The sequence below is a fragment of the Schistocerca gregaria genome, chromosome 11 (genome assembly GCF_023897955.1).
Source record: "Schistocerca gregaria isolate iqSchGreg1 chromosome 11, iqSchGreg1.2, whole genome shotgun sequence".
Taxonomy (NCBI): Eukaryota; Metazoa; Arthropoda; class Insecta; order Orthoptera; family Acrididae; genus Schistocerca; species Schistocerca gregaria.
Window position 1 is genome coordinate 100,586,295 of NC_064930.1, and position 22,560 is coordinate 100,608,854.

General features: G+C 44.4%; 1 protein-coding gene across 4 annotated transcripts in view; it reads right to left on the reverse strand.

Moving 5' to 3' along the window:
* Positions 1 to 22,560, reverse strand: part of LOC126295227 (neprilysin-2-like) — a 229,318-nt gene that overhangs the window by 7,472 nt on the left and 199,286 nt on the right. For 3 of the 4 annotated variants that reach the window (XM_049987572.1, XM_049987574.1, XM_049987573.1), the window contains 2 exons: positions 8,885 to 9,016; positions 3,993 to 4,174 (listed from right to left, as the gene is read on the reverse strand). In XM_049987572.1, the coding sequence (XP_049843529.1) occupies positions 3,993 to 4,174; positions 8,885 to 9,016 (314 nt within the window). The remainder of the gene's footprint in view (positions 1 to 3,992; positions 4,175 to 8,884; positions 9,017 to 22,560) is intronic. The other variant, XM_049987575.1, reaches the window with a different exon arrangement.

The window sequence follows — 22,560 nt, forward strand, 5'->3', positions numbered from 1 at the left end:
AGAAAACAACATCGTAAGAGATGCCCATGCTGGACACCTCTAATGCGAGTTACAAACTTGGAGAGGCTCTCCATCCACTGTTCAGTACCTGTTTTGTATATGTTTTACAGTTTTCGGCGGTTGTCTTCTGAAACCTAGAAGACACCCGTGAATAAACCTGTATTGGACATATGCACTGTGAAGTGCATAGGAGAGGGTACCTTCCCATTGTACCATGTGTGACGGTTTCGTCCTGTTTCATTAGCAAGCAGAATGCAGCAAGAATGTCTGCTTAAACTCGTCCATGATTTATGTAAATAGTTGAATTTGGTTCTGAGGTCCCTACTGGAAAGAATGTACAAGACTGTGGAATATTCCTAGATTCATGTCTCATGTCTGCCTCTTGACATTTCTCTATTGTGACTCATTGGTATTTCCATCACAGGAAAGGTTCCCCCCCCCCCTCCCCCCCCGTTCCAAGTGAAGATGAAGAATTCCACATTTATGAACATTTAAAGCATGTGGCCAATCTTTGCACTTCTTTAAAAATTTGGCAAGGACGTACTGAACATGGAACTTTCAGACTGTCCTGTGTCATAGCTAACGAACGGCATGACCTTCAAAAAGTCTAAGGTAAGTATTTATTTTATCTGCCCTGTCATTAATATACAAAAAGGACACCAACAATCGCCTGGGGCATGACTCTCATTACTTTTACACCTCTTGAGGATCCTCCATCCAAGATAGGGAGGACTGGACGCCATAAGAGGGAGATAGTTCATTGATGTCAACAAAAATATGGTGTCTGTGGAGGTTGAAACTGAGTCTGACTGTGAAGTTATCTGGACAAGAGTGGCAAGCCTATGTACACTAAAGATAACTATCGGATGTCTTTGCTGCTCACCAGATTCTGCTGTAAAAATAGTCGAATTATTACGGAAACATCCCCCAAGCTGTGGCTAAGCCATGGCTCTGCAATATCTTTTCTCTTAGGAGTGCTAGTTCTGCAAGGTTCGCAGGAGAGCTTCTGTAAAGTTTGGAAGGTAGGAGACGAGATACTGGCAGAAGTAAAGCTGTGAGGATGGGGTGTGGGTAGTTCAGAGGGCAGAGCACTTGCCCGCAAAAGGCAAAGGTCCCGAGTTCGAGTACCGGTCCGGCATACAATTTTTATGTGCCAGGAAGTATCGTATCAGCGCACACTCTGCTTCAGAGTGAAAATTCCATTCAGGTCTGACCCTATCAACTGTGTTAGTATAGAGGCTGGGATTAGCGATGACGATGTCATCGCAGCAACGGCCACTACTACTGTCATTAAATCCACCAAGAATGCTAGGAGAGTATTTATGATGGAAAGAGCAGATGAGCAGTCGTTAGTATCCCACTTCGAGAATGAATGGACGTGACTTAGTTCCAATATGATGGACGAAGAGGAATAGTGGGAAAAGGGCGTTACATAATGATCTAGGGAAGTGTTTGCTGAATAGGTGGGTTAAGGACGGCAGTGACTTGCTGTGTGGGTCGATAACGAAATTAGCTGAGGAAGCAGAGACTGGTCAACTCTGGGTTAAAGAAAGAACGAGCAAATCTCAACAGGCAAAAGATAGTAGAATCTCGTGCGTCTTTAAGAAGATCGTTGCCACCATCATACCTTAGTAAAACATGTTGCCGAGAACCCAGGAAAATTATGGTCCTACATAATTTCACTAATCGAGTCAAAGGTATCGGTCCGATCACTTGTTGACCAGTCTCATGTGGCAGCAGAAGATAGCAAAAGGAAAATCGAAGTTGTAAATATCACATTCAAGAAATCGTTCACGCAGAACAATCGTACACACATACGGTCACTTGACCATCGTACAAACTCTCTTGTGGTTGACGTAGAAATAGGCATCACTGGCATAGAGAAACAACTGAAAGCGTTGAAGAAATGAATAATTCGCCAAGTCTGAATGAATCCAAAAGTGGTTTTAGAGAGAGTACTGTGTAGTGTTGTCAGTTTTAGAAAGCACCGCTCATGCGAAACTCAGCTCGCCCTTTTCTCAGATGCAATGCTGTGGATGATAGTCAACAGCCAGATTCCATACTTCTAGACTTCTGAAAAGCATTCGATTCGGTGCCATCTCACAATCTGTTAACGAAGTGCGAGCATACAATATAGGATCTCAGATACGTGAGTGCCCTGAAGGCTTCTTAGAAAACAGAACCCAGTATGTTGTCTACGACGGCAGGTGTTCATCAGAGATGAGGGTACCGTCAGGAGTGCCCCAGGGAAGTGTGATACGACCATCCTCTATACACATAAACGATTTGGCTGAGACGGTGGGCAGCAATCTGCAGTTGTTTGCTGATGATGCTGTGATGTACAGTCAGGTGCTGAAGTTGAGTGACTGCATGAGAACATGAGATGACTTAGACAAAATCTCTAGTTCGTGTGAAGAGTGGCAGCTTGCTGTAGATGTATAGAACTATAAGCCGATGCAGATGAGAGGGAAAAACAATCTTGTAATGTTTGAATACAGCATTAGCAGTGGTCTGCTTGACACAGTTGTGGCAATTAAATTTCTGATCGCAGTATTGGAAAGCGATACGAAATGGAATGAGTTCGTTGGATCGGTAGAAGGGGTTGGGGGGTTGGGTTGTTTGGGAAAGGAGACCAGACAGCGAGGTCATCGGTCTCATCGGATTAAGTAAGGATGGGGAAGGAAGTCGGCTGTGACCTTTCAACTGAACCATCCTGGCATTTGCCTGGAGCGATTTAGGGAAATCGCCGAAAACCTAAATCAGGATGGCCGGACGCGGGATTGAACCGTCGTCCTCCCGAATGCGAGTCCAGTGTGCTAACCACTGCGCCACCTCGCTCGGTTCATCGGTACAAGGAAGGCGAATATTGGATTTCATCTTATTGGGAGAATTGAGGGAAACTGTAGCTTGTCTATAAAGGAGACTGCATATGAAATGCTAGTGCGACCCATACCTGAGTGCTGGTCGAGTTTATGGGACTTAATTTCTGAGGTCATCAGTCCCCTAGAACTTAGAACTACTTAAATCCAACTAACCTAAGGACATCATACACATCCATGCCCGAGGCAGGATTCGAACCTGCGACCGTAGCGGTCGCGCGGTTCCTGACTGTAGCGCCAACAACCACTCGGCCACCCCGGCCGGCATGGGATCCTCAATATGTCAGATTAAAGGAATACATCGAAACTATTCAAAGGAGTGTTGCTAGATTTGTTGCCGATATTTTCGAGTAGCATGCAGGTATTACAGAGATCCTTTGTGAACTCCAATGGGAATCCCTGGAGGGAAGATGTTTCATCTGCAAGGAACCACTGAGAAAGTTCAGGGAATGGACACTTGAGGCTGACTGCTGTATGGCTCTATGGTTCTACTGCCGCCAATGTTCATATCCCATAAGGACGAGGAAGGTAGTTTAGGGAATGGACACTTGAGGCTGACTGCTGTATGGCTCTATGGTTCTACTGCCGCCAATGTTCGTATCCCATAAGGACGAGGAAGGTAGTTTAGGGAATGGACACTTGAGGCTGACTGCTGTATGGCTCTATGGTTCTACTGCCGCCAATGTTCGTATCCCATAAGGACGAGGAAGGTAGTTTAGGGAATGGACACTTGAGGCTGACTGCTGTATGGCTCTATGGTTATACTGCCGCCAATGTTCATTTCCCATAAGGACGACAAAGATAAGATAAGGTACAATGGTCTGGCATGAAGGAATATAGACAGTGGCTTTACCCTCGCTCTACTTCTCAGCGGAACAGCAAAGAAAACTGTTATTATTGGTACAAGGTACCCTCCAACGTGCACCGTGCGGTGGCTTGAGGAGTTTGTGTTTAGATGTAGAAGATAACATGCAGTGTCCTCACTACCTAGTGAATCTGCGTCACCACTTGTGGTGACCCCACATTTCGTTGCCACAAAGCACCAATACTGCAAAAGTGACAGGCACACAGAATGCACACAGGGAGTGCGAGGATGAGACACCTGCTACTGACTTCTTGCACCAGGTCTGCGCGGCGGACACCCAGAACATCTGCCGCGGGGAGAGGCCGGCCAGTGCGGGCAGCCTTGGCTCTGATTGGCCGGCGCGGCGCTCCAGGGTGAGGTAGGCGCGGTACGCCTCCTTGACGCCGCCATTGTCTGCGATGTTCTCACCCTGCGTGTTGATCCCGTTCAGCTGCAACACAATCCGATACCGTCAGTCGCTTTCACCCACCTGCTGGTCACCCATGCATTGGACTGTGGGAACTGATGGCTATAAAACAGCACACACGTTCTGTTGTTTCCCTCAACATACACACTGCCGGGAAAAAATTAGTACACCCTTTTATAGGTTTCTAATTCACCAAACATTCATTGAAGCAACAGTGCATATGGATTACATGATACGATTACATTCGCAGATCAACAGCACAAGCAGTTCCTAGGTACCAGGTAATAATGCAGATACACCCATATCATGCACGCTCTATTGTTTCCCGCAACATTTGCTGGGAAAAAATTAGTACACCCTTTTATAGGTTTCTAATTCACTCAACATTTTTGATGCAACAGTGCATATGGAGTGCATTATACAGTTATATTCAGAGATCAACAGCACAAGCAGTTCTGAGGTACCCATGATGATACACCCATATCATGTGGTGTATCCACCACGGGCAGTAATGCAGATGCTGACTCTGGCACCCAGTTGATCGTACAGATGGCAAATACTGTCCTGGGACACGTTATCCCATACCCAACCGACCTGATTGTGTAATTCTGTAAGAGTTTTCGAGTTTTCGGTCGGCAAGTCACACGAGTTGCTTGTCGCCCCAACATATCCCGCATGTGCTCGGTTGGAGGTAAGGCTGGAGATTGTGCTGTACAGGAAAGTTGCCGCACATATTGCAGAGGACGATGAATTTCACGGGCAGTGGCTGGCAAGCATTATCCTGTCAGAACAGCATATCACATTCCTGTTGCAAGAACGGCAGAAGAATAGATCCATAACATTGTGCATGTACCGTGCGCTGGTTAGCGTCCCTTCCAGAAACACTGAGGTGAACAGGAGTCGTACCCTATCACACCACCGAATCCTGCCTTTGAGAAGATGCCGTCGCAACCAAAAACGTCTTTTTTTTTTAATGATTGCCACTCCAATTCACATATCACGTCTGTGACACTATCTCCCCTATTTCGCGATACTGCAAAACGAGGTGCCCTTCTTTCTACTTTTTCGATGTCATCCGTCTGTCTCAACTGATGCGGATCCCACACCACACAGCAGTACTCCAGAATAGGGCGGACAAGCGTGGTGAAAGCAGTCTGGCAATACGGGCCATACAAAATAGATGGCCATTATTCAAGATTAGAATATTTGGCCTGAAATGGTCTAGAATCAAGTCAAAATAAACTAATGCACGATCCTGATTAAGCTTCATGACGAAGTTATGGTTATGAGCCATAGAAAATACTAGAGTAGGGAGTAATGTGGCGGCAATGGGGTACTCAATTTGTCTTGATGGAGGTGATCCACACACATACTGTAAAAACTGTTTGTGGAACACTGCCATCATAATTCGGGCCTGGTGACCACTGCCAATGAACGTATTGAATGACAGCGAAATTATATTTAAAGCTAAAGTGTGACTTGGCGAACATCACCCCAGTCAACGCACTTAAAACTATTGACCGACTGAGGTCAATTATGCTCAAAGCTAAAGTGTGACTTGGCGAGCATCACTCCAGTCAACATACTTAAAATAATTGACTGACATAGGTCAATATGTACTTAAAGATCTAGTCTAAACTATGGGAGGAAGACGGGAAAATGGTTAAATTATGATGTGATTTGGCGAACAACGCTCCAAAGAGCACCTTTAAACGTCATTGAATAAGATCAATTCAAACTGATCCGGATAGTCTGAACCACTCTGGAGTAGAAAAAAAACCCTAACGTGCAATGTAGGGGATAGAAAGATCTAAAATGTATGCAGAAAAGTGGGTGACAGAAAAGTGGACGTGGCACATAAACACACGTGGTAGGAAAATGCCCTTTCAACGTTCGAAACAAAAAAAAAATTCCAGCAAAATCCTTTACAGAGTACTTAAATAAAACCTTAATTTATCAAAATATAATAAAAACAAAAATATATTTTGTTCGGCCTGAAATACGGTGTGGTCCCATTAAATTTTTCGGAGCGAGCCCTGATTTCTCTTATTTTATCGTGATGATCATTTCTCCCTATATAGGTGGGTGGCAACTGTATGTTTTCGCAATCGGCGGGAAAAATTCGTGATTGAAATTTTGTGAGAAGATCCCATCTCAACGAACAATGCCTCTGTTTTAATGATTGCCACTCCAGTTAGCGTATCATGTCTGTGTCACAATCTCCTCTGTTTAGCTATAATACAAAACGTGCTGCCCTTCTTTGTACTTTTTCGATGTCATCCGTCACTCCCACCTGATGCGGATCCCACACCGCACAGCAGTACTCCAGAATAGGGCGGACAAGCGTGGTGTAAGCAGTCTCTTTAGTAGACCTGTTGCACCTTCTAAGTGTTCTGCCAATGAATCACATGCTCTACCCAAAATTTTATCTATGTGATCGTTCCAATTTCGGTTATTTGTAATTGTAATCCCTAAGTATTTAGCTGAATTTACAGCCTTCAGGTTTGTGTGACTTATCGCGCAATCGAAATTTAGCTGATTTCTTTTAGTACTCATGTGAATAACTTCGCTCTTTTCTTTATGCAGGATCAATTGTCACTTTTCGCACCATACAGATATCTTATCTAAATCATTTTGCTAGTCGTTTTGATCATTGGATGACTTTACAAGACGGTAAATGACAGCATTAGCTGCAAAGAATCGAAGACGGCTACACAGAATGTCTCCTATGTCGTTAATATAGATCAGGAACAATAGAGGGCCTATAACACTTCCTTGGGGAACACCGGTTATTGCTTCTGTTTTAGTCGATAAATATCTGTCTATTGCTACGAACTGTGACCTTTCTGACAGGAAATCACGGATCCAGTCGCACAACTGAGGCGATACCCCGTAGACACACAGTTTGGTTAGAAGACGCTTATGAGGAACGGTGTCGAAAGCCTTCTGGAGATCTAAAAATATGGAATCAATTTGACATCCCCTGTCGATAGCGCTTATTACTTCATCCGTGTGCAGGCAACATCTCGTTCATCACTGAAAACCACGGCGCATCATTCTGCCTTCCAAGTGATCCTCTGACAGCACCAGTCAAGGCTTGGAATTTGATGCTGTGGCGTGACTGGAAGACGCGCTAGAGGTGTGTGCGCCTCAAGTCCCACTGTTAATAACCAGATCAAAACAGACTGTGTTGACACGTCTTGGCTGACAAATCCTGTTATCTGTGCCGTAGTAGCTGTACGACCTGTTACGCTGTCCTTACAATTCATCAATCCTGCTGGGCCATCGTGGTGTGTGGACGTCCAGAACCTTGTCCAAGGGCGTGAAAAATGTTCAGCTGACCAACGATACCAGCGCCATTGCACAACTGGCGCAGCACGTCGAACATGTGAGGCAGTTCTCCGAAATAACAATCCCATCCCTCGGGAGGCAACAGTGTGACCCCTCTCAAACTCGCTCAGTCGCCTGTAGGAAGCATTAGGCATCTCCATGGTTGCCAGCTTGCTTCACACATTTCCGTTGCACTGAGGCTTCTGGCTGTGGGAATTCCCCACTAAAGGGTAGACACAGATGGCATTCCGGTAGGTATGCCATTACGCTATCTGTTCGCGAGTGATGCTGAAAACATTTTCAGTACATCTACTACCCTTCAAGTGGTATATGCCTTCATCAGATCAAAATTGATGTCGCCTTTCCGGGTGTACCAATTTTTTTTCCCAGCAGTGTATACCGAAGAGCAGTTTGTAAATGATGCAATATTACTGTGGTTTGTTCACATTAAATTTGTAAATTGCCTCAGATGAGATGCACCTCATTAAAATGATGATTACAGAAATAAGACTACTGAGAAATGATAGATGACATCGTCACAAGTATAATGATTGGTCAAAAGGATCACGTGAATGTGCCATGTAAAAGACATTTTCACAGTAAATGGTCACCACCTCTGTAGCTTAATGGTTGCAATGCTATCTTCTGTATTGAAGGACCCATGTTAGAATCTCAGATTTTTTCTGAGCTAGGGAGGTCTGGTACAGGGTCTACTCAGCCTTCTGAGATGAAATGAGCAACTTCTTGTATAAGCAAGATGTGGTAGCATCAGGATTAATCTAACAGCAATAAGGGCTGAAAGGTTTGGTAACATGCCGATTGTATGCCCTATGATCATAGATCAGTCCTCGTATCTTCACCAGACTGTTGATTACTCAGATGGGCCAGTCGACTGTGCCAGGTTAAATCCATCTTCATTGGAATGATTAGTCCAAAAATGGTTCAAGTGGCTCTCAGCACTATGGGACTTAACTGCTGTGGTCATCAGTCCCCTAGAACTTAGAACTACTTAAACCTAACTAACCTAAGGACATCATACACATCAATGCCCGAGGCAGATTTCGAACCTGCGACCGTAGCGGTCGCGCGGTTCCGGACTGTAGCGCCTAGAACCGCTCGGCCACCACGGCCGGCTAATGATTAGCCAAATGGGGCTGCAAATGTGGAAGATAGGATGCATCTTCTCCAAAACGATTAGCGAAATGGAGCAGCCAGCAGTGGCAGATTAGATGTGCATCTGTTGGGATGGTGATTACTCAAATGTGCTGAACCTTCATTGAAGAAACTGAGTCTCACATTGTTGATTCCAAAACTGGGAGCAGTCTGACTACTTTTTCCAAGAAGAGCAGGGTAAGTAATATTTTGGAGAAGAAGGCGGTCAGTCAGAACCGCAGGTGTACTCACGTGCAAGCCCGTCTGTTCGTCGGTGAAGTTTCCATACTGCCAGACCATGCACTCTGCCTTCTTCAGGTACTTGTCACGGGTCACAGGATCCCACCAGTCCACAAGGTTCCCGTCCTTGTCAAACTGACGGCCCTGGAGAGTTTTGATGCATTAGAGCTACGTCAAACAAATTAATTATAGTGTAACATTTTTTTAAAATTGTTTCAGCCACCGACACTACTCCCGTACTTGCTTTCCATTCCATTCCTGAAGGGTGCACAGGAGGAATGGTTGACAAGCTTCCACGTGAGTTCGAATCTCTCATATTTTATATGCTGAATAAAATCTTTCACACTGTCTGCTAAAATACTTTAAATAAAATGTCACTGCCAACTTCACATCAACAGAGATGCATCTTTAGATGGTGGTGGTGGTGGTGGTTAGTGTTTAACGTCCCGTCGACAACGAGGTCATTAGCGACGGAGCCAAGCTCGGGTTAGGGAAGGATTGGGAAGGAAATCGGCAGTGCCCTTTCAAAGGAACCATTCCGGCATTTGCCTGAAACGATTTAGGGAAGTCACGAAAAACCTAAATCAGGATGGCCGGTGACGGGATTGAACCGTCGTCCTCCCGAATGCGAGTCCAGTGTGCTAACCACTGCGCCACCTTGCTCGGTCCATCTTTAGATGATAGGTTTTGCAAGGAGTTATGGCACGGAAAAGTTGCGTATTTACTCGAATCTAAGCCGCACTCGAATCTAAGCTGCACCTGAAAAATGAGACTCGAAATCAACGGGAAAAAAATTTTCCCCAATCTAAGCCGCACCTGAAATTTGAGACCCGGAATTCAAGAGGTGAGAAAAGTTTAAGACCGCCCCTCCAAATAGAAACAAAGTTGGTCCATTGTAACATGAGACACAATTGAGGTCCCATGGATGAAGATAAAGCTACAGCAGTGTGGTTCGAGTCGTAAGCTTAGCAGTTAAGCTTTAGCAGGTAGCCATTGCTGTGTGTCAGGCGCTCCGTCCGTTTTTATACCGGTACCCTTCCTTCTTCACGTGCTTGGTCTGGTTTGAATCAATTAGTTATTTAGCTTTGATCTGATAAGTGCCGTTCTCTTTGTTGTAGGTGTTTACGACACTGTAAGCTGAAAATGTATTATTGTACTGTGTCATGCATTGTTTCTCGCATGAGAGGATTTAAATGATATAGCGGCAAACACGAAAGAATGCATGGCATAATTTTTACATTCTTTTACCTTTTCTTTTAATTTATTTACTAAAGCATAGGTTTTGGCGCCAGTATTTATCTTATTGCCTGCAAAGCATGCCTGTGTAGTGCTACATATATTAGACAGCAGAAGTTAGTTGTGGCGGCACCCACCAACATTTTTCAGAACTTCTGCTTACTTTGCACTAGATTCTAAGCCGCACGAGGTTTTTTGGATTACAAAAACCGGAAAAATGTGCGGTTTAGATTCGAGTTAATACGATAATTACTTAGAGCCAAATCCCATCATTCATCATCAAGATAGAAACAGATAGCAGGCTAAAAGTGGCAGTCCACGATTAATCTGATTCAGACGCAAGAGCGGGCTAGCGCTTTTAGCGCGATATCTGTTTCTGTCTTGAACATGAACGATGAGACTTGACTCTAAGCAATTGCTTTGTATGACATGGCTATTTAGAAATCCTGTCACCTAGAGATAGATCTCTTTTGATGCAAAACTGGTAGTGAATTTTTAGTAATAGTATTTTAATAGCCAGAGTGGAAGATTTTATTCACAATGTGGGATTTTGGCTACAGTTGCCCTTCCTTGAAAATAATGTCTTATTTTACCTTCATAGCCTTTCTACAATGCACTTGTAGGATGAAACAATATATTTGTGAGAACTTAAGGTAGCGAAATTTTAACAGTAAACCACGCCATGATGCACAGAATCTCTCTTGAACAATATGCCACTGGAGCTTTACAACCATCTCTGTGGCACTCTCTTCCGAAAGAAACCTGTGACGAAACGTGCTGCTCTTCTTCATACCTCCTCCAGTTCCTCTATCAATGGGGATCTGGTATGCATCCCAGAACGAGAAGCAGTACTAAAGCATTGGTCAAACGAGGGTTTGCTCGCTTCCTTTGTGGACAGATTACAGTTCCTGTGCACATCTTCCAATTTATCTCAGTGCCATTCGCTGTGGTCTAAGAGTGATTAGTAATAAAATGTCCTGGATCTTGCATTAGATCCCAGAAATTGGCTAGATTTAGAATGAAAACCATCCGCAATGGCGGTTGAAGGCTTCTCCATCTTAAACAAGGTATTGTCAAAGTGAGTGGAGGAGCGGACAGAGAGAGACACTCTTGTCCCTGGTGTGGGACACTCTCCCTAACAGGTGGCAGAATCAGCAATGATCAACGGCTTGACGATGCAAAAGGCAATGCAAACTACTGCATTAAAGACACTTAATGTTTATCTACAGGACATGTTCACTGTAATTGAAAAACTGCCATGATGGTCTCCCCATTGGCAAAAGATACTGGGTTAGTCCACCATTCACATTTATAGAAAGTAACTGTCAAGGGAAAGGTAATCACGAGAAAAACATTGAATAACCAGCAAAAAGAGCAACATTCTACAAGCCACGGTGTGGCATGTCAGAAGGCTGAAAGTGATAGGAAAAACTAGATAAGGTGAAAAGAGAAAGATACAATCTATAATGGAAAAACTGGTAGAAGCCGACCTCGAGGAAGATCAGTTTGGTTTCCGTAGAAATATTGGAACGCGGGAGGCAATACTGACCCTACGACTTATCTTAGAAGCTAGATTAACCTAAGAAAGGCAAACCTACGTTTCTAGCATTTGTAGACTTAGATAAAGCTTTTGACAATGTTGACCGGAATACTGTCTTTCAAATTCTGAAGTAGGCAGGGGAAAAATACAGGGAGCAAAGGCTATTTACAATTTGTACAGAAACCAGATGGCAATTATAAGAGTCAAGGGACATAAAAGGGAAGCAGTGGTTGGGAAGGGAGTGAGACAGGGCTGTAATCTCTCCCCGATGTTATTCAATCTGTATATTGAGCAAGCAGTGAAGGAAACAAAAGAAAAATTCGAAGTAGGTATTAAAATCCATGGAGAAGAAATAAAAACATTGAGGTTTGCCGGTGACATTGTAATTCTGTCAGAGACAGCAAAGGACTTGGAAGAGCAGTTGAATGGAATGGACAGTGTCATGAAAGGAGGGTATAAGATGAACACCAACAAAAGCAAAATGAGGATAATGGAATGTAGTCGAATTAAGTCGGGTGATGCTGAGGGAATTAGATTAGGAAATGAGACACTTAAAGTAGTAAAGGAGTTTTGCTATTTGGGGAGCAAAATAACTGATGATGGTCGAAGTAGAGAGGATATAAAATGTAGACTGGCAATGGCAAGGAAAGCGTTTCTGAAGAAGAGAAATTTGTTAACATCGAGTATAGACTTGAGTGTCGGGAAGTCGTTTCTGAAAGTATTTGTATGGAGTGTAGCCATGTGTGGAAGTGAAACGATGGACGATAAATAGTTTGGACAAGAAGAGAATAGAAGCTTTCGAAATGTGGTGCTACAGAAGAATGCTGAAGGTTAGATGGGTAGATCACATAACTAATGAGGAGGTATTGAATAGAATTGGGGAGAAGAGGAGTTTGTGGCACAACTTGACTAGAAGGAGGTTGGTAGCACACGTTCTGAGGCATCAAGGGATCACCAATTGAGTATTGGAGGGAAGCGTGGAGGGTAAAAATCGTAGAGGGAGACCAAAAGATGAATACACTAGGCAGATTCATAAGGATGTAGGTTGCAGTAGTTACTGGGAGATGAAGCAGCTTGCACAGGTTAAAGTAGCATGTAGAGCTATCAAACCAGTCTCAGTACTGAAGATCACAACAACAAACACAACCTAGATATAGTACGAGTCAGCAAAGTGAAATGGAAAGACGGAAACGATCTCTTGTCAGATAAATGTAGGGGTAAATTAGGCGAGATAGCTATTTTCTGAGTCAGTAGAGTGAGTTTATGTGGCCTCCAGTTTGTAGCAGTGCGGTCAGTCACTGCCACAGCTAGTTAGGGAGATGTACAGCTGGAGGCACTCCAGTCAGTGACCAGCTTGTTCTGCTTGTTCAGTCTCTACCACCAAAGATGTTACAACTCTAGTTCGTCCTCCATACCCCTGTTTAGAAAAAAAAATCGCGAAAGTTCGATCTCTGAGCTCACCCTCCATCCTCTTCCTCCCCACTATTTTCTCCCCTCTTAAGCAAGCTACATCAGTTTGTGGGAAATAGACCAGTGAGACAGCTAAGCAAAGAAACACATATTTAGAGCTTCTGATTCCCAATTCCGTATTTAACCAGTCACTAGAAACGGAACTGTGTGCTCCACAGCCTATGTCTTGTCTGCTCCTCCCCACTTGGCGCCAAAATCCAACTCGGATTTGATGTTTTTGTTATTCTTCCATCTAAGTACAAAATAAAAATGACTTCTTGTTAAGTCATGTCACTTTCTTGAAAATAGTCTAATCAGAGAGTTTGTAAGCTAACACACACACACACACACACACACACACACACACACACACACACACACACACACACACACAACACACACACAGTCAGCAATCTTGTTTTCAGTATCCGATATGTCTGGCCAGTGAAGTTCAGTACTTCCACTCCATTTACTGCAAGGCAAGATACTATGTGTCCTCTAATAAAATTGACAATGTTATTTCCATGCCTACATTGTTCTCATTGTTTAACAAAATATGTAAAAAATTGACAGTGTTCATGTATTTTACAGGCTAAATGCAGACGAGTGTAGTTCGATGTTTGCACCACACTTGGTGGATGTTGTGGTAGAACCTCAGATTAAATACGACGGTCCTATTTCCTTGCATCCAAGTTATCTGTATTATTTTTGTAACTGTATAAAACACATGTTGGTTAAAACTATATGTTAAACAGGAAAGGAGTAGAAGCTGACAGTTGCAAACAACACATGTTGGTTAAAACTATATGTTAAACAGGAAAGGAGTAGAAGCTGACAGTTGCAAACAAATAGGCATTATTATACACTCCTGGAAACTGAAATAAGAACACCGTGAATTCATTGTCCCAGGAAGGGGAAACTTTATTGACACATTCCTGGGGTCAGATACATCACATGATCACACTGACAGAACCACAGGCACATAGACACAGGCAACAGAGCATGCACAATGTCGGCACTAGTACAGTGTATATCCACCTTTCGCAGCAATGCAGGCTACTATTCTCCCATGGAGACGATCGTAGAGATGCTGGATGTAGTCCTGTGGAACGGCTTGCCATGCCATTTCCACCTGGCGCCTCAGTTGAACCAGCGTTCGTGCTGGACGTGCAGACCGCGTGAGACGACGCTTCATCCAGTCCCAAACATGCTCAATGGGGGACAGATCCAGAGACCTTGCTGGCCAGGGTAGTTGACTTACACCTTCTAGAGCACGTTGGGTGGCACGGGATACATGCGGACGTGCATTGTCCTGTTGGAACAGCAAGTTCCCTTCCCGGTCTGGGAATGGTAGAACGATGGGTTCGATGACGGTTTGGATGTACCGTGCACTATTCAGTGTCCCCTCGACGATCACCAGAGGTGTACGGCCAGTGTAGGAGATCGCTCCTCACACCACGATGCCGGGTGTTGGCCCTGTGTGCCTCGGTCGTATGCAGTCCTGATTGTGGCGCTCACCTGCACGGCGCCAAACACGCATACGACCATCATTGGCACCAAGGCAGAAGCGACTCTCATCGCTGAAGACGACAAGTCTCCATTCGTCCCTCCATTCACGCCTGTCGCGACACAACTGGAGGCGGCTGCACGATGTTGGGGCGTGAGCGGAAGACGGCCTAACAGTGTGTGGGACCATAGCCCAGCTTAATGGAGACGGTTGCGAATGGTCCTCGCCGACACCCCAGGAGCAACAGTGTCCCTAATTTGCTGGGAAGTGGCGGTGCGGTCCCCTACGGCACTGCGTAGGATCCTACGGTCTTGTCGTGCATCCGTGCGTCGCTGCGGTCCGGTCCCAGGTCGACGGGCACGTGCACCTTCCGCCGACCACTGGCGACAACATCGATGTACTGTGGAGACCTCACGCCCCACGTGTTGAGCAATTCGGCGGTACGTCCACCCGGCCTCCCGCATGTCCACTATACGCACTCGCTCAAAGTCTGTCAACTGCACATACGGTTCACGTCCACGCTGTCGTGGCATGCTACCAGTGTTAAAGACTGTGATGGAGCCACGGCAAACTGGCTGACACTGACGGCGGCGGTGCACAAATGCTGCGCAGCTAGCGCCATTCGACGGCCAACACCGCGGTTCCTGGTGTGTCCGCTGTGCCGTGCGTGTGATCATTGCTTGTACAGCCCTCTCGCAGTGTCCGGAGCAAGTATGGTGGGTCTGACACACCGGTGTCAATGTGTTCTTTTTTCCATTTCCAGGAGTGTAGATACAAAATGGGGCATATAATTTCAACTGACTAGTTTCAACTACTCTTCAAGGTTACAAAACTACACACATTCAAATACTTTTCAGCATCGCTGGGCAAAAGAAATATGCAGATTATCACAAACTGGAGACTTTTTTAGGGTCTTCTGCAATGTTATACGAGGTTTTTTTTTTTAAGTAAGTGCCGTTCGCGTGTATAGTCCCGTAGTTCGCGCAGACGCCGCAACAAGTCATCGCGCCACTTGCCGGCCTCCTTCCCGTTCACACTGATGCAAGTTGCACCTCTGTAGCTGACGTGTACGCATCAATGTGCTACTTTATAATGTTTACGATTATTGAATCGCCCGCCGCGTGTGAGATACGGTCAGTGATACGTTTTTTCACCGTGAGAAGCCTATCAGCTGCAGAAATTCATCGTGAGTTAACAGAAGTTTATGGCTCGAATGCAATGAGTGAAGGTAAAGTGCGTCAATGGGTTAGAGAGTTTAAAAATGGCCGTCAAAACGTCCATGACGAAGAAGGCTCAGGCCGGCCCTCTGTGATCACTGACGATTTGGTGGCTGCATTCGAAACAAAGATTCGTGAAAACAGAAGATTCACAATGTCCATACTTTCTTTGGAATTTCCACAAGTTTCGAGATCGGTTTTGTACAAAATTCTGTCTGAAAACCTAAACTTTAAGAAACTGTGTTCTCAGTGGGTACCCAGACTCCTCACAGAGGACCACAAAGGGAAGAAGTTTGCCACTTCATTGGAGTTTTTGATTCGTTACGAGGAAGAAGGGGATGACATGTCTAGTCAAATTGTCACTGGAGATGAAACGTTGGTAACCCATATCACTCCCGAAAGCAAGAGACAATCGATGGAATGGCGACACACTACTTCACCCGTCAAGGTCAAAGCCAAACAGACGCTGTCAAAGCGCAAGGCTATGGCAACTGTGTTCTGGGACCGGCGCGGCGCTTCGCTGGTGGACTTTATGCCACGAGGAACGACAAGCGACTCAGGTGCCTGCTGCGCAACTCTAAAGAAGCTCCGCAGAGGAATTCGAAAAAAAAAAGGCGCGGCATGCTGACAAAAGGAGTTTTGCTTCTGCACGACAACGCCAGGCCTCACACCTCTCAAAAGACTCGGGATTTGATTGATTCTTTTCGCTGGGAAGTTTTGGACCGTCCACCGTACAGCCCCGACCTTGCTCCTAGCGGTTTTCATCTTTTCCAGTACCTGAAACACCATCTTGGCGGGCAGCGCTTCAATGACGACGATGAAGTGAAAGCGGCCGTGAACTCTCGGCTGTCGGAGCAAGCGGCCGAGTTCTTTGAAGAGGGAATTAAAAACTTTGTTGTACGGTATGAGAAGTGCTTAAATAAACAAGGCAACTATGTAGAAAAATAGATAAAAGTGTGTAGAATCATAAAATAAAGGTTTTTTTTACAAAAGTATATGTATCTTTTTTTTTAAAATATAAACAGCCCTTACTTAAGAAACAACACTCATATATAACAAAACAAATATTCTAGTAAAAATGACTATTAACTTATAGATATAAATTAACACAAAAAACAACTCATTGTTTGTTTACTGTAGTTTTCACATCATCCAGCCTAGTTTTTAACATATAATTTAAAGTAACATCTGAGTCATCTAATACATTCTCCAACCAGTAATCTAAAAAAAGAAACAAAGACAAAATGTTCTCAAATTCTTATACGTATCTAGTTTACTCCTACGCAACTTGCAGAACTAGTACTATCCGAAGAAAGGTTATTGCATAGATGTGAATTAGCCACAAGCTGGGAGATTGTTTTCCAGAATGAATTTTCACTCTGCAGCCGAGTGTGCGACGGCAAGGGATGAGATACTGGCAGAAGTAAAGCTGTGACGATGGTTCGTGAGTTGTGTCAGGTGCTACAGCACTTGCCTATGAAAGGCAAAGGCTCTGATTTCGAGTCTACATCCAGGAGGCAGTTTTAATGTGCCAGAAATTTTCATGACACTGCACACACTGCCACAGAGTGAAAATTCATTCTGGGATTGCCTTGTACATTGATGGAAATAAATCTCAGCATAAAAAAATAGTTATTGCAAGCAATGAAATTTTGAGCATACATTTGTCTAAGTAACATATTTAAGTGATTAAGACTGCATGACCACAGGTTAATGTAAGTGCGAGATAAGCCACTGCAAATGTGATATGCTGGTACATTCATAATTGGTGTACCGAACAGAATGTTGAATACAAGCATTTAAACTTGCATGAATTTTGTTGTACAGGTGCCAGATGTCAGTTTGTGAGATAGAGTTCCATGCCTGTTGCACTTGGTCGGTAGATACGTGGATGGTAAATGCTGCTTGTGGATGGCGCTGGAGTTGTCGTCCGATGATGTCCCATATGTGCTCGATTGGAGACTTGTCTGCTGATCGAGCACAGCAAGGCAACATGTTGACACTCTGTAGAGCATGGTGGGTTACAACAGTGTTATGTTGGCGAGAGTTGTCCTTTTGTAAACACCCTGTGGAATGCTGATCACAAATGGCAGCACAGTAGGTCGAATCACCAGAATGTCAGGGTGCACAGGGGAACCAGAAGAGGGCTCCACCTGTCCTATGGAATCGCACTCTGATACATCTATCATGCAGACATGTTGGTTGCAGGCCGTCAATCAGTATCCATCTAACCAACACACAGCCATCACTGGGACTGACGCAGAACCAGTTTTCATCAGAAAACACAACAGGTGTCCACTCCACCCTTCAATGAGCTCTCACTTCACAACAGTGAAGTCGCAGATGGCGGTGGTTTGGGGTCAGTGGAATGCAAGCTACAGGGCATCTGCATCTACATCTACATGACTACTCTGCAATTCACATTTAATTGTTCGGCAGAGGGTTCATTGAACCACAATCATACTATCTCTCTACCATTCCACTCCCGAACAGCGCGCGGGAGAAACGAACGCATAAATCTTTCTGTTCGAGCTCTGATTTCTCTTATTTTATTTTGGTAATCATTCCTACCTACGTAGGTCGGGCTCAACAAAATATTTTCGCATTCGGAAGAGAAAGTTGGTGACTGAAATTTCGTAAATAGATCTCGCCGCGACGAAAAACGTCTTTGTTTAATGACTTCCATCCCCTGCGTGTCATATCTGCCACACTCTCTCCCCTATTACGTGAAAATACAAAAACAGCTGCCCTTTTTTGTACCCTTTCGATGTCCTCCGTCAATCCCACCTGGTAAGGATCCCACACCGCGCAGCAATATTCTGACAGAGGACGAACGAGTGTAGTGTAAGCTGTCTTTTTAGTGGACTTGTTGCATCTTCTAAGTGTCCTGCCAATGAAACGCAACCTATGGCTCGCCTTCACCACAATATTTTCTATGTGGTCTTTCCAACTGAAGTTGTTTGCAATTTTAACACCCAGGTACTTAGTTGAACTGACAGCCTTGAGAATTGTACTCTTTGTCGAGTAATCGAATTCCAACGGATTTCTTTTGGAACTCGTGTGGATCACCTCACACTTTTCTTTATTTAGCGTCAACTGCCACCTGCACACCATACAGCAATCTTTTCTAAATCGCTTTGCAACTGATACTGGTCTTCGGATGACCTTATTAGACGGTAAATTACAGCATCATCTGCGAACAACCTGAGAGAACTGCTCAGATTGTCACCCAGGTCATTTATATAGATCAGGAACAGCAGAGGTCCCAGGACGCTTCCCTGGGGAACACCTCATATCACTTCAGTTTTGCTCGATGATTTGCCGTCTATTGCTACGAACTGCGATCTTCCTGTCAGGAAATCAAGAATCCAGTCGCACAACTGAGACGATACCCCATAGGCCCGCATCATGATTATCTGTCTCACAGCTGTCCTGTAATCTGTTTGTAACAGCTCGTTGTGTCACTGTGGTGCCACCTTCTACTCAAACTGCTGCTGCAGATGCAGTACAATGTACCAGAGCTATACTATGCCGAACATGACGGTCTTCCCTTCGGTAGTGCCACTGTTGGATCGCCCAGGCCCAGATGAGATGTTACCTGCAGATACTACAGAGGAAAGGAAGGAAGAATAAGAAGGAGAAACTACTGAAGAAGATGCGAAGATCGCTATCAAAGGGCTCAGAAACAACGAAGTCCCACGAGAGGACAGAATAATATCAAAATTAATCAAGGAGGAGGGTGAGAGCTTACACTTACAGCTATATAAACGTATCCAGTTGATATGGGAGAAGGAGATACTGCCAGAAGAATGGATATTGGCTATAATATGTCCAATATACGAGAAAGGAAGCAAAATGAAATGTGGTAATTACACAGGAATCAGCTTGATGAATGTAACGTGTAAGGTACTGTCCATTATTAGCCTCAGAAAACTGCAACCATTCACAGAGAACAACACAAAGGAGTACCAAGCTGGCTTTTGACCAAACCGACTGACAATATACCACATTTTCACACAAATAAAATTGTCTGAATAACACTAGGAATATGATAAAGATATCTACAGCCTGTAGGTCAATTTTCAACATGTATACGACAGCATACCACAGCAACAGCTTATACAATGCAATGCATGACTTCAGAATCACTGAGAAGACACTGAGAATGGTGCAAGCTTGTAAGGAAGGGTCAAAGGCAGCAGTACGTTTCCGATGTGCCACATCAGAAACATTCAAGATAGAGACAGGCCTCAGACAAGGGGACGATCTCCCACGCGTTCTGTTCAATGTCATCTTAGAGAAAGTAATAAAAGATTGTAGGCAACAGTAGTGGGCTGAAGTACTGACGGACGGTAACTTCAATTGTCTCACACATGCAGATGACATACTACTAAGTGAATCAAAGCATGAGCTAACAGGAATGTAACAGAAATGGACGATTATGCACAGAAGGTAGGGCTCAAGGTGAATCAAGACAAAACAAGACTTCATGCAGTTACGAAGAATACAAGAACAGGAGGAATTTCTTGAGAGAGATCGAAAGAGGTTCAAGAGAGAACACCAGTTCATATATTTGGGATCTTGGTTTACCACAGACAACATAAAAATGGACATCAAGGAAAGAATAGCAGTGGGAACGAAATGCATGCATTCCCTCAGAGAGACGGTCAGCTCTAAATCTATCTCAGTGAACACTATGATGAAAATTTACAACAGGGTGATATGCCCAGCAGTAATCTACAGTTCAGAAACACGGAGTATAGGTGAGAAAAGGAAAAACTATTAATATTTGAAAGAAGAGTAGTGAGGAAGATATGGGGGCCAGCTTTAGATAATGGAGAATGGAGGAGGAAAAATGAGGAAATCTACCTTCTGATGCGGCAACCAACTATCTTGCAGAAGATAAAGAACAAAAGAATACAATGAGTGGGCCATGTAGCTCGTATGACAGATTTTTATTTATTTAATCATGTCAGAAGCATCGTACATAAAATCAGAATGATTAACACTTACATATAAAGTATATAACAAATACAAAAAGAGTAAAAGTATATAGATATATAAGCAGGGTCGAGTAGAATTTTTTAAATTATGAAGTCATGGACCAGAACCCGGCCACGTCCAGCGCTTCCGTGGTGGCATTCATCAAATCCTTCACGGTGTAGCTGCTTGGGCACAGCACACACTGCTTGAGATGGATGGTGGTTTGAGTGTGTACACAGTCACACAGCGCCGGTTCATTTGAGAGGCCTCATTTGCGCATATTCTCTTTGGATCGTGTGACACCAGAGCGCAGCCTATTAAGAGATTTCCATGTCGTCCATCCTTCCATATGGCCGGGAGGGTGTTCTTCGTTTGGGACTAAGCATTCCCCAAGGTTTTCTTCTCGCCACAATGCCAGCCTCACTTGCTGCGGTGTCCCGACGATGTTTTCTGCTGTGCACAGGAAGCTTTTTCTAGACTTTAGTCGGCAGTGGGCTGGCTGGCTTTTGTATAGCGAGTGGGCAGGTGAGGTCAACACCTTTGTCTTCTCCTTCCTGGCCTCTACTTTCCTTCTAATATCTGGTGGGGCCACGCCTGTCACATGAAAGACAGGTGAAGATGGCAGTAGAAGGGAAACCAAACACCAAACGACGACCAAGGCAGCGCTGATGGACGGCCTGACGAAGGACCTAGCAGCTCTGGGGATTGAGGACACCTGGAGGAACCGGGCACAAAACAGGAAGGACTGGAGGCAGTTTGTGGAAGCAGCATGTGGGGTGCGAGGCCCTTGATCGCCAGATATCTATATATCTACCAACCTGACTTTTGCCTGCCATACCGCCAGACAACCGAGAGTGATGGTCGAGGATGCCATTTCATAGTAGGACATCTTTAGTAGTAACTCACAGCACTCTTACAGTACGGCAGCGTGTCAACAATATTCTACACCCCACTTCGCTGTCCTTCATGGCGAGTCATCCTGGGCATACATTTCAGCAAGATAATGGATGCCTGCACACAGCGAAAGTTTCTACTGCTTATCTTCGTGCTCGTCAAACCCTATATCGGCCATCACAGTCAACGCATCTCTCCCCAACTAAAGACGTTTTGAGCATCATGGGCAGTGCCTCCCAACCAGCTCGGCATTTTGGTGATCTGACGCACCAATTGGACAGAATTTGGCACAATGTCCCTCAGGAGGAGGTCCGACAACTCTTTCAATCAATGATGAGCCGAATAATTGCTTGCGTGAGCTTCAGAGGTGGACCAACACCTTACTGACTTTCACAGTTTCTGAAGCTCTTCATGTACTTCAAATCTACCAATTTCTACCCCATTCGGATAGTTCCTCTGTGGTGCGTCTTTTGTTTTTCCTTGGTGTTGTAGCGTACACAGATTCGTTCTATGCATATCTTGCGAAAGGATCGTGAATATAAAACTTGAGAGAGCTGAACCCACTTGGAGTCTTGGTTAGTTCTGAACATAGCCGAACACTCTCAGACCAGACCTAGAGAACATTACAGTATCCAGAAAATATTTTCTGAAATAATTCAACTGGTACAATACTTAGTAGCGTAATTTTTTATTTCCATACCTGCTCTAAAAGTGCTAATAAAAACAAAGTTCCATCAACATACTCAGATAACTTTCACATAACGGAGTTAAACAACTCATGAAAAATGATCATATGACAGCATGATACATTCACCAGACAAAACAGTACTGACTGCATGACTACAAACAATGTCACAGCAAG